We start from the raw sequence: 13,551 nt of genomic DNA, 5'->3' as shown, positions 1-13,551 counted from the left end.
TGTGGTCAAAGTGCTGGTATTGGGGATCTTGGCAGGCAGTAGGAGCTATGCTGAAATTCAACTCCAAAAAAACCCCAGTTACTGTATATCCTTTGGTCTCAGGTTTTAGGAGAGGTTCTGCTTTTTACTAACAATGTGTGTGCTTTGAAAAATTACTCCATCTCCATCCAGAAAGTCTTTGTGGCCCCAGGTGGCTCCCCAATTAAAGCGATTTGGTTGCCAGTTATAAGATGTTTCCACCTGTTCTGTTTATGACTTCATGCAGGCATTTTACTTTTTCATGTCTCTGCCATCTTTTTATGCATAAGAAATTTATTGGTTTTGGAGAGAATCACCTCACAGGGAGTTGCTATTTTGCTAATGTGGGCAGCAGTAAGTGGAGTCTTAGTATTATGCTTTGATATTAACTGTGCATCCAGCTGGAGACTGATTATACTAAACATCAAATCTTCAGATTTTCCATGCTTCATCTAGTCTTTTCTCCATTGATTCATCTGTCTTCTTTCTCTTTTAATGCCCTGCCCCCTTTTTTTGGATGAAAGCTCTACCTATAGACATACATAAATTGCATCATTACCTGCTACTGTTTTCTGATATGAGTCGTATTTTTAGTTACTAGGAAATAACTGTATGGGCACTAAGTAGGTGAGTCTATCCCAGACCAACTTTCAAAGAGGAATAACTGCAGTATGGGTTTGATGTCCAGGAGGAGTACCAGAAAACACAAAATCATTCCCAGGATGGTGATAGGCTGGTAAAACCTTGGAATTATAAAATACTGTGGATATTCTGTGCTGTGTGGGTTGATTGTGGCTGACTGCCAGATGCCCACCCAGTTGCTCTCTCTGCCCCCCCCCCCCCCCAACACGGGGAGAAAGTAAGATGGACAAGCTTGAGAGTTGAGATAAAGACAATTTAATTAGAAAAGGAAAGCCCATGTGTGTAAGCAAAGTAAAGGAGGGAATTGATTCACTACTTCCCATCAGCAGGCGATGTCCAGCCACTTCCTCGGAAGCAGGGCCTCAGTACATGCAGTGATTGCCTTGGAAGACAAACTTTGTAACCACAAATGTCGTTCTCCCCCACCGCTCCTTTTCCCCAGCTTTTATTGATGAGGAAGATGTCGTATGGCATGGAATATCCCTTTCACCAGTTGGGATCAGCTGTCCCAGCTGTGTATTGGCCATTAGTATTAGAAGACAAACAATGTATTAATCGAGCCCTTCTGTGAGGCATAGCGTATCAGCAGATCTTTTACATCTAACTATAAAATAACCTTTTAGAGATAAACATTGTTCAGTCCCTTTTGGTAGGGTTTGAATACTTAGCTGATGAGTAGATGAAGCACTGCCTTTACAGATCTGAGGGAGGAATGTTTGATTATTTATTTTTAAATGCATTACAATTTGCCAGTGCTATTCAGCCTCATTTGGTAACCCATTTGTTAATATTATGTAGATGTATGTCGTGAGATGCAAATCACAGTTATGCGCTAGGTGCTATACAGACATGTAAGGAAACAAGGTTCTTGCCCCAAAGAGTTTGCTCACGTGATGTCTTCTGGAAGTGCATTGTGATCTGATTTCACACTGTATGAAGAAGACCTTCCTTTTATTATTTTATCTACCATGTATTATGTCAGCTGGGGAGAGCTAAGCTCCCCATAAACAAGGCAAGGCAACTTCCTTTGTGTGCTGCTGGCTGCGTCCTTCAAGATGTTTGTTTATCTGATCAGTTGCAAGTACAGCTTCCATTTATATAGTGTCCTTCATAGCAATGTCACTATGAACATAATGAATATATGAGTATTTAAGGACACCATAAATATATATTTCTTTGCGACTGCCTTGAACAGTGATATAAGATAGGCCTTTTGTGTTGAGGAAGGGTGGGTGCTGGGTCATTTTTTCAGATCCAAGCAATTCTGCTTTGCATGAGTGACCAGGACATAGAAAGAACTTGTTTTTTCCTCCATTGGTCCAGTCAATTTAGGTATTTTTATCTTTGTTTTTATTATATTAGAGATTTTATTGTTCCCCACCCCATATTTAATTTTGTGGTGGATCATCTGTTTTGATAAACATTTGCACTACTACCTAAGAAATTAATTATAAAAAAATTAATCCAGCTGTCAACTGGGTTAACCAAGAGAGAAGAGCCTTCACATCACAGTCAGTGGCTGAATCCAGCTGGCAAAAATCAATGTGGTTCTGTTTAATCATGATTAATGTTTTCACTTATTTTATAATTTTGCATGCAATTTTCTTTTTAAGGCTCTTACAGGATGATTTGGCAATTGCTATTCATAAACCAGAGAGCTTGGTTCCGTGTCACCTGATAAAGTTATTATCTCATTTGCTTACCAGCAAGGAGATGTGACCAGTAGAGGGATGTGACTTGACATTAAATTCCATTTTCTCAAAGGACGCATCTGCCAGAATTCAGGATTCATGTGCCATGGTACTAGCACTGCAAAGGTTGGAATTGTCATCACTGATACTATTTTATGATTGACACACCAGCCTGGTTCTGTCACCCTTATTTTCATTGAAGAGCATCTTAAGAAAAATTACTCACACATTTCTGCTTCTGTAGTGGCATCCATGTACATAACGATGTCTGCCTGGGAAGGGGCTGAGGACATTGCTGCATTTATTCAAAGACAAGATAGAAAAACTATATTAGGAATATTTAGCTGTGTGCTTTTGCTTATCATCTGGAAGAAAAAGTTGTCCATAGTCTCAGCCCCAAAGAGCTTATAATGCAAGTAGAAGAACAAAAAAAGAAAAAATGGAATATATATGGAAAGAAAGAAGCTGGGGGGTGGCGGGGGAGGGAAGAGAAGCCACCACATTATGAAGCAATTTAGTGTTACTAAGCTTGCTAGTTCTATATATACACAGGTGGTATTACAGTAATTTGCTGATTGCTTGTGGCTCTACTTATGTATACATGAGTATCTATATATACGTACAGACATATGATATTCATATATTACATTAAAAGAACATTAAGTTTGAAAGTGAGAATGCCTGAACTCAAAGGCTGTCTGATACAGTCTTTAATTTTGTGATTGCGTGGTGTTTTTCTTAGGACTGTTACCTTATTCAGAGTATAGACAGGATGAATCCTGCTACTTGCAACATTATTTAATATTTTGATTTATTGAATTATTAAAAATATTACCTTGTCTCCTATGTATCTTATAGCTGCTGCAGCAATTCAGAAAGAAATCCTAATAAAAACATTCTCCTGGCTATATATCACCAGGTCATGATCTGTACCATAAAAAAAATAATGTAAGATGTTGAAATCTATATTGCAAATATAGTCAAAATAGAACTATATCAAAATTGAAGCATTAGATTGATTTAAATTTATTCAGCTGAAAGATCTTTTTTAGTATGGGAGAATTCTATACTTTTATCAGATGGTTTTCCCGGAAAGGGAGGAAGCCTTTTTTGTAAAGCTTTAAAAAGAAGTCGGTCTGTCTGTAATTTCCTACGTGCAGAAAGCTTCAACCCAAATAGATAACATTAGATGAAATTATAAGCGATTGAAAACAGCATTTTTTAAATGGCAAGTATGCAAAACTATTACTACAATGGTATTATCTTTTCTTACAATGAAGATGCATACATGACTCTGGGATAGAATAAAACATAGATTTTAGCATCACAGCTTAGCAGGATAATATTACTCGAGTAGGAGCGTATCATTTACAGAAGTCACCCCAGACAGGTATTGGTGTATTTTTTCTGTTCCACCAAAGCATTTAATGTGTGTTAATGAAGAATCATTCTAGAAAATTCTTGAAAATTCTAGAATTTTTTAATCATTCCAAGACTTGAGTCAGAGGAGGAGTATTATAAAACTTAAAAGTCCAGCAGTCCATTAATCATGATATTTTGGTACTGGGCCTTAACAGTTTTCAGAACTTTCAAGTGGATCCAGATTTTGAATTTGCAGAACTCAACCATCGTAATTGTATTTGGCACATACCTCTGCGTGTCTTCAGCAAATATATTAAAGCGACATTAAAGTTTCAAAATCAAGCACTCGGATGTTAGCAGATGGTAAAATTAAGGTTGTCCATTTGACCTTATTTCACGACCCTGTGAATTATGCTTAATTTTAAAAAATTACGGTCACATAATAATGAATCAATAATATAGTAGATATTAGTACATATAGTAATACATGTACATACAAGTGGAACAAACTCAGTTAAAGTACAGGAGGTGCAGAGTTACATCCATTAGCCACCTTTTCTGTGTAGCCAAATCTTCATTTGAAAAAAACCATTCCTAGGAAGTTCTCAATGAACGTTAATTTGAAGCTACTAAAGAGGATTGTGGTAATTCCACTCTGGCACTGAGTGCAGGTTTCTTCCATCCACATGCAGGTTGTTTATCAGTTCAGAAGGCCTTTTCTAGACAGGACACTGTATAAGCACAATACTCGTAGTTGGTGTCAACAAAGAAATTTCCCATAGTTAATTCTGTTTTCTGCCTTCCTGTTTTTGAGTTTCTAGATGGAACAAGTTCCAGATGGAGACTGGTTAATGTCTTAACAGGGGCAACGTAAGCACCTGACCTTCAGCTGCAAACAAATGCATACAAGGACCCATGTTACTGAATGTTCCTCTGTCAAGGTGACATTGGTGACATTGAACATCCCCAGTGAAACAGCAGTTCCTTAGTATGATACAAGAAGTTTACTGGACAGACATGAAATTAGCACAGGAAATTTTCCCTAAGACGACAAAAACTAACTGAGGTTAGTCTTTACAGTGGTTACTATAGAAATTAAAAAATATGTTTTGATCAGGGTGGCCATATGCACTTAAGGAATTTGTTTTGATTCATATATTATTTATCTCAGGTATTTGGGAGATGGTGTTAAGTCCTTCACTGTGGATAACTTGGTGTAGAGCTTAAGAGTGACCACATAAAGACATGTATGTTTCCCCTCAGTTGTGGGGCTGGTGGAGGACTGGCAAATACAGATTGTCTTCATGGCTGCTTTCACCATCCCTCCACAACATTTGACCATAATAATCTACTTTATCAAATAGAAATAGCCAGAGCACAGAAACATAATGCTCTTTATTGCTGTCTCATCTCTGTCTCTTGGAAGTAATGATGAAATTTGTAGCTGGTTAAAGGAAATGGTTTGTTTTCTGCAGTGCTGCAGTAGTGTTGAAATGTCATCACAGAACATAAATGTCTGGAGACCTAATCCTAGCCTCACCGAATTTGTTGGAAGCTGTTCAGCAGAATTTTATAGAGCTGAATTTTCTTTCACAGGCTTTCACAAATAAGGTAAATTATCACTATTCATTTTTTTCCTCATTTTTCTGTCTTGCTGTCTATAGTGCACATATACTTTCTTTAACAAAAACAATTAAGATACTGGAGCACTCTGCAGTACGTTACTTTATAACACTATTTTCAACTCTAGTTTGCCATATATTATTAGCCAAATGTTGAAATCATGATGCCTCCAGGAACATATAAAGGTATTCTTTGTTGTTGTCATAATACTTTGTTTTGAAGTTATTTGGGCTTCACATTCTGGCCCAAGAAGCTGAGTCCATGCTGTTTCTGTCTTATGGCGTGCTGTCAGCATGGATAGCTGCCAGAGCCTGTTAGAGCTACTTTTCATTACCTTCTCTCCAGGCACATAAAAACCACTGCCCACTTTGGCAAAATAGTTTCCTCAGTCAAAGCTACCAAGACTCAATCTGTAGCCTTCAATACAAGAGTACCATCCCAACAAATTAGAACAGCAGCTTATAGGAGACAATAAAGAAAAAAAGATTCTAAACAGTATATGACACTGTACGTGTTATTTCTACTCATACTGCTTTATGAAAAGCTGTACAAAACCTCTTAAGATTGGAACTGCAAAATTACTTCTTGTGTCCAGCTATACATGCTGAATTCATAGCTTTCTATTTCTTCTTTTTTATCTATTATCCTGTAGAGCTGTTAACTGTGATCACAGAGAGAAACTGGAAGCATATTCTAAGTGGTGAGAGAGACTGTTTCTTATAGGTTAGTTATTCTTTTTGTATGTGCACCAGTATTACAATTAAGACGATATAATCTAATTTACTAAACAGTATATTGAAGTACTTTCTTTACCATTCCATCCCCTCATGGTACAGCTATACCTCCATTCACCCATAAGTTTTTAAGTATTTCACCTTTTGTACTGAAAAATCATCTTCCTTTTTTCTTGAGAGGTGACTTTATTCATCACGAAATGAAGAATGTGGTGGTTTTTTTCTACAATAAGGGTGACTGGAAAACCAGCCTTCTTTTCAGTTTGGAATATGCAGTTTTTGTGGGGAAGGAATGGCTCTTTCAGAGGTACCCATTATGATAGAATGTTATTCCTTGTCAGCATCTGTCACATGTATCATTACATCAATCTAAAGGTAATTTAAAATGGATTCTGATAGTGATGGTTACAGTGTCAAGAGCCAAAAGGTAAAGTGGGTTTGAAATTAGCTGTCCTCACGTAGATGTCCCTTTGAGGTTTTTCTAGGAGGTTTTTTATTATTTAACCAGATTGTGAGATTTTGAAAATCACCCACTGCAAATGTGTAGTAGATTTTTCATGTCTATTTTTAATAAAATTGTAATGCACTTAGTTAATGAAAAACATATTCATAATACATGTGAAGACTTTATTCTCTCTTACTCTCTCCCAAACCCTACCCTAAGAGAGGGGAGGTGAGTAAGGTATAGGAAATAGGTCCATGGAGAGGTAAGACTGAATTTTTCACCTCTTTTCCTGAAGCAGTCCACAGCTGCCATATTTTTTGTTTAAGGACTATGCTGAAAATTCAGATCTTTCATGGTTAAATTGTCATTTAATGTTTTAGAAAGCCCAAAAGTAAGGTCAGTCTGATTATGTTCCTAAGCCCATTTTAACACAGTTCTTCTCTTTAAAACATTTAAAAATGCTTTTCATGTCAAAATCATCAAATGTAACCCACAAATAAGGTGAAATGCTGCTTGTGAAAGTCAGTAAAGTTCACCCAAAGGATTTAACTTAGGGGCTTCTTAATGGATGAAAGCATGAAAAGTGACAAAGGTTTTAATCTGTCTCTTTTTGATTTCATGTTTTCCTGTTTGTTATGAGTGTATCCAAGGTAGTTAATGTTTTTGCAATTATACCTAACAGTTGGAGGTGTACTTGATTGAAGTGACCCAAATTTATATAAGTAATTCTGATAATTATCCTGCACTTTGAAAATAAGGCCTGAACTATAATTATTTATGGGAGTGATATTGCAAGAAATGTTCTGTGTTAGAATAAAGCAGATCCTTAGCAAGGTTTTAATGTCCATGCTGAGCACTATGTCTTTTAAGATATTAATGTAGGTATGCCTATTAATATATATAAAGGACATAAATGCTTAACAGAAGACAGACAAGATAAGTACACTTCTTGCAGTAATCAAGCATTTGCTTTCAGCAAGTCCTTCGCCTAGGAGTCCACTTCAGCAGTATAGTAAAAGTGTTATTTAGGTCCCTCTATAGTTTTGAGGATGCCTCTGATTCTACAAAGACTCCAAAGGGATCACATGTTATGCTGCATCTATAAAAACAATTTAAGTAGCTCTAAGTAAGTCTTCGTGCCAATTATGTTAATGAAGTTGCAAAGGGACCGCAAATTTAGAAGTCCTCTAAAGTCCAGTGCTGGCCCAGAAATTCAGAAGCTCCTTAACAAGACATTAAATCAGGCTTTTTAATCTCTCTAATTGGTGCTTTTGAGTATAGAAGAATAGATGAACCCTGCTGTCTTCTAAAAGCAGTAGAGCATCTTCACTAGCCAATAATAGCTAGTGAAAATACACTCCTCAGACTGCAAGTCTCCTGTGCTAAATAAGATGCGGAGAAGTTTCATTTCACTGCAACTTGCCAGTGCAGTTTTGCTGTTGAACAGTGCTTGGCTGCAGCTGTGCTGGAAATGGATCAGCTCTGCCCTCCAGGACTGTAAGGTCCCATTCCTAGGCATTGCAGAATATCCTGTCCGTGAGCTAGGGCGTGAAACCTAGGAGTAGCCAGAGGAAGTTATCCTGCTGAGAGAATGGGGGGTTCGGTACCATGATTCCTCTCAGGAGCCATCAAGCCTCTCCTCACAGAATGGGACTTTTACAAACTGATGACCAGTTATTTAAACTTGGGTACTAAAACTTAGAAAGCCTAAAGGTCAACTTAAGGATATTTAAACTTAAGATAACAACTTTCTCTCACAAAAGTACAGCTCTAATGGATGCTAGTTCTTTTAAAACCATAAAGACCAGCTCCTTGGCTGCAGTAAATCCTTACGGTTTCCCCAAAATGCACGAGGCTTTTTGGTAGCTAAGGAGTTACTATTCATTTAGCATTTTATTTAAAATCTATAAGGTTGCTACTTTCTAGCTACAGCTTTTATCCCAATCTCATTTTCAGAGAGATTATATGCATTCTCTCCAGAGTGTGACTTCTGTAGTGGTAATGTATGTATACATCAGGGTGACTCAGTTCTACTTTTTTTTTTTTCCCCCCAAATAATTTACATTCTTTGGCAACTTTTTATTACCCATGGCTATTAGTTTTCTAGAACAGGTTTACAGGGCGTCATCCTTATGATTTGTGTGAGAACTCCAAGACAGTATGATGGGACACCTGGCTTGTGTTTCAAAGAAATAATTATGCAATATAATTTAATTTTTCCTTGACATTCATCCTCACTACTGGAGGAAGCAAAAAGGCCACCCACTGAGAGAAGAGACGTCAAAGCTAATGAATGCACTAGAGGAAGGCTCTGCACTTCTGTGTCTGTCCCATGCTAAGCAGAATCCCAATCATGGAATATCCAAGGAGATTTGCCCCATACGGTATGTCATCTATATATATTGATTTTTATATTTTATTCCCTCTGGGAATAAAATTTTCCCTGTAGTCCTGCTTTTTTTCCTACTATTTCATCAAAGCTTTTTTTTCAGTCATCTCTAGCTGGCCAAAGGGAACACGCTTTTTCTGTGACTCATTTTTGGTGGTATTTTCATTTTGTTTAGGGGAAGCAAAAAGGTCTGTATTTTGTAAGGATATTTTCAGAGTCATTAATTTCTTGGTGTAAGTGACTTTTTATTATCATAACTGATACCTGTTATTTCTCTAAATTGTGGGATACACATTTAAATTCATCAGAATATGCAGGAGAATTAAAATTGGCACAGGAATGTACTTCAGGTACAAATGTTGCAATCATAGTAGCTTTTCACTTGAATTATTAACTTGCATATGATCACACCTATGTATGTGTACATAAACAAACACCCACCATTTCACCCTCAAGATCATCCCTCTTTCCTGACTAATACAGTCAAAATTGATCTTATACCTAATAAGAAATTTTGGGGAATGGGGGAGATTTAAAAGTTTAGTCCATGTAGAGCTCTAAATATTTTAGACAAATTCCAATGATTTTTCTGAGGCTTGCATTTTCTGAGATTTTTTTCTTGTTGTCTTATCAGGAATTTTGTTCATGTTGTTTTTAGATGTGTTACTCAAAAAAGCAAAGTCATTTAGATCTATTTACTAATCTCTTGGGTTTTTAAAAATAATTTATCATGGTTACAACCAAATGGGGGAAGGAGGAGGAAGAAGAGAGAGAGAGATATCTTGCCAAAATTTTTTTAAAATGTTCACAATGGCCTATAGGGTAATGCTTTTTAACAAAGTTATCAAATGCAGTGATGTCTGAGTGCCTTGCATGATGGCTAATTATTCTTCTGAGCACATTCATTTTAAGGGTCTTTCCTATATTTCTGCCTTTCATGAGAATACTTCAGAGGAGTGAAGCATGATACAAAAAGAGGAGGCTTCACTCTCTTGAAGTATTCTTGTGGAAGAAATACTATTTATAGCTTTTCTCATGTGTGTGTACTATATAGTTGTTTCTACATAGGTATAGAAGAAGAGTCACATGTGGATATCCCGTTTACCCACAGTCCCATTGCTTTGGGTAATGAGTTGTAGTGCAGCAGATATTTTGTTCTAGAACTTTGCACAATAATTTCTTAAATGTTTTCACATCAACCTGTGTTTTCTGTAAATTACTCCAAACCCCTGTCTCTGTCAGATACTTCAGAAATTATTTTGAAAACTGTATTTTGATTTTCCTTCCCTTTCACTCTGACAAACACTTTAATTATCAAATGAAGAATTTCACAAACTGTTTAAGGAAAATCATATGTATACATTCATATTAAAAAAAACTTCAAAAAATACTTTTTACTTTTTGTAAAGTGCTTTTTTATTATGCATTGTCAACAGTTAAATGATATGGTGCTGTTTCATGCAAGCTGGAATAGTGCTAAGAGAGCAAATGTTAATCCATAAACATGTTAAGGAAAAAAAGTGCTAAATCTGCACAAGTTTGTACAGGTTTAAACATGAAACTGTAGAGCCGCTTCAGTTAAATTACTTTGAATTTGTTACTGAAACAACCACTAGTCTTACTTGTCCAGTGTTCCCAAACCTTGTCCCAGTTCAGCCTAGGATGTTTGGTTTTATCCTGTGTTAAAATTTACACGCTTTTTTTTCTGTCATGCAGTATAATGCCATAGTAGCAGCTCTAGGAATATTGCAAACCCAGTACTATTCACCAACCACTTGTGGTTACTATACAATAACGGGTCCATTTCAAACTAAGTACTGCATGATATTGCAAAAAAACCCCCAAAAACCCCAAACTCAAAAAACCCCAACCCAAACCTAAATCTTCTAGTATGAGCTAACACAACAAATGTACATAATATGTCATGGAGCAACAGCTCAGCTATAATAATAATATATAAGAAAAAAAATCTATGGAAATATTTCTTGTTTTGTGCATACCAGGTGCTTCACATCTTTATTTGTTACAAATGATAAACAGTAAAATTGAATTACTATGTTTCTTCAGGACAGTCATGTAGTAAAATATTTCTTGCAATGTTCAGGAACATAGAGGGACAAGTTGTTTTAATTACAGACTGAAAAAAAAATCTATTTTATGCATCTTCATTGCCTTAAATATAAACTAAGTAATAACGTCTGAGTAATTGACAGTATATAATACAAATTTTCCTACATAATCTCTGGATAATAAATTCTTCAAGATGGACTATAATAACTGGACTTAAGAAATAACTATTTACCACATACTTTATAATGTGACAGATGTAGCTGATCATTTAGCTGTTTTATTCATTTTCACTATAGAATCTATTTATTTTAATTTGTTCCTCTACAGTGAGCTGTTTGAACTTGACTTTCTTGCCTTGGAATGATGGAACAGCTGTTTATCTTGAGCTCAGTAAATCTAAGCTTGTGTTTATGTCATTCTTTGACACTTCGATTATTTCACCTTGACAGGCATTAATATCATTCAGTTTTGTGTGATAATTCCCATGTTCTTTTGAATATGGGCTGCAGGAATTTTTAGTTATGTCTACAGAGTCTATTAGACCACAACCTAAAACCAGGTTGTCTTTTTTTAAGAAGAGATGTTTTCAGAGCATCAGATAAAATAGTATTTAAGTTTTGGTCGTATTTTGATTCTTTTCCAATGCATTCAACTCAGTATCAGCAGAGAATGTTGTGTTAGTTGCCTCCTTTAAAACTAATGTGCTATTAGTATGAGACTTCTGACAAGGGGCATCTCTATTAAATTGAGCAAGACCGTTAGAGGTAACAGCATCTTCATCTTCTGAGTTCTGTTCATCCCGTGAAACAGTTACAGAATTGCTAGAATAGCTGTCATGAGATTCATACATCTCCAATACTTCTTCATTTCCAGACCCATTTTCCAGCTTTGCAAAGGCATCCTGCGATACAGTGCAAATTGCATGGCTTAGTGCTGTCATTGGCTTAGATGTAGTTGAGAGAGTTTTCTCCTGCCTACAAATGTTTAGATGTGAAAAAGTGGCATAATTGTTATTGTTATTGTTATTCAAGCTGAATTCTTTGTGATTCTTTTGCGCTGTTACATCATCAATGTTAGTAACCTGTACAACTTCTGAATCATCAGTTTCATTAATTTTTTTCTCTCGCTCCTTCCCAGCACTATGCATGATCACATTATCACCTTCATTAGTATCCTTTCTGCTTTCCTCCTTGTTTTGTGACCCTCCTGTTTTATTCAGCTTATCTTGCATGTTCCCAGCTTCCTCATCTTTTCCTTTATTGCCTGCTTCATTTTTCTTTGCTTTACAGATATTTGTAGCTTCTTTTTCAGACAGAGAGCTAAAGGATGAGTGCTGATTTTGTTGTGCATTTGCAGTGTCATTTTTATTTTGCTCTCTCACAACATTTTTTTTCTGAGAATCCGTTTTATTGCCCAGAGATTTATTTGTATGTAAACTAGAATCTTCTTGAGCAAAACCTTCTGGGGGCCACTTTGGCTTATTTACTTTAGCCATTTCTTCAATAGAAAATGTTTTCTTAGGTGTTGCATCGTCTGTTGAAGGAGGCCACGTCATCTTTAATTTGCCTCTTTCTGTGGATTTTTTCAAATTATTATCCAAAATACCAGGATGAATACCTTCAGTGCCTGGGTACAAGTCTTGATCAATTTCTGTAATTGGTTTAGGATCAACAGGTATACTACTAATGGGATTTGTTTCTTCAGCATGGATACTGCCAACTGAGCTACATTGATCTTTAGAATTCCATAATTCTTTATGCTGTTTGTGTCCAAAACCTTCATCATAATTTCCTTTTGATTTGAAAAGTTGCTTAAAATGGGGTTTACAATATATTTTTCCATGGAGAGATGCATAATTTCCCAAGCTGCCAAATGGAAAAAAAAAATATTTTATACTTTTACATATCATAAATCTACTGTGAGTTTTACACTTTACTTGGTATTTCAAGTACCCCTACATGACAGTATATATAAAGAAAGGAAGAGCAAAAAGAGAACAAATTCAGTGTATTGGCCAATTTTGACCACACACACACACGAAAAGTATCTAAAACCTTTAATTGCAAATTTCCATATGGTTTCAAAGTCAAAATGAAGGAGAAGAGTCATGCTTTAGGGTTTAAGAAAGAACATAATCAGTTGTTGTACAGCAGAAGCCTCAAATAGGAATGTTCCACAGCACTTCAGGGTTCTTGGGACCTTTTTCTTCATCATATTAAGGACCAAATCCTCTTTTTCTACAAAATAGGTGGAGAAAATACAGTGCCAATTTTTTTTTAGCCTTTGTGCAAATTATAGAAATTTGTGTTTAATTATATTTGGATTCTGCTCCTAAATGAAGTAAAGGAAATGTGTGTAACTAATGTCAGTGGTGTTAGAACTGTTAGCCTTTGCAGTCTGATAGAGCAATAAATACTGCATTTCATATAAAGGTTACAAGAGTGGTTTGCTAATGCAGGGAACCATCATCATTCATTTTATGGATGGGGAAAAGTGAGAGAAAATTTGATCTGTGTTCAGATGTCTTAAATTCCACCCAAGTTTCTGTGTCTAGTGCTTCCAGTTCATGAGCTCTCG

At 36.1% G+C, this 13,551-nt stretch overlaps 1 protein-coding gene across 1 annotated transcript in view; it reads right to left on the bottom strand.

The window, feature by feature from the left end:
• Positions 1-11,251: 11,251 nt before the first annotated feature.
• XIRP2 (xin actin binding repeat containing 2) overlaps positions 11,252-13,551 on the bottom strand; it is a 43,039-nt gene continuing 40,739 nt past the window's right edge. Inside the window, exons 8-9 of the mRNA XM_054829413.1 lie at positions 11,701-12,839; positions 11,252-11,346 (exon numbers count right to left, since the gene is read on the bottom strand). Of these exons, the coding sequence (XP_054685388.1) occupies positions 11,252-11,346; positions 11,701-12,839 (1,234 nt within the window). The remainder of the gene's footprint in view (positions 11,347-11,700; positions 12,840-13,551) is intronic.

The sequence above is a fragment of the Grus americana genome, chromosome 6, assembly GCF_028858705.1.
Source record: "Grus americana isolate bGruAme1 chromosome 6, bGruAme1.mat, whole genome shotgun sequence".
In the NCBI taxonomy this organism is placed as follows: Eukaryota; Metazoa; Chordata; class Aves; order Gruiformes; family Gruidae; genus Grus; species Grus americana.
This window is presented reverse-complemented; position numbering and strand designations above follow the sequence as displayed.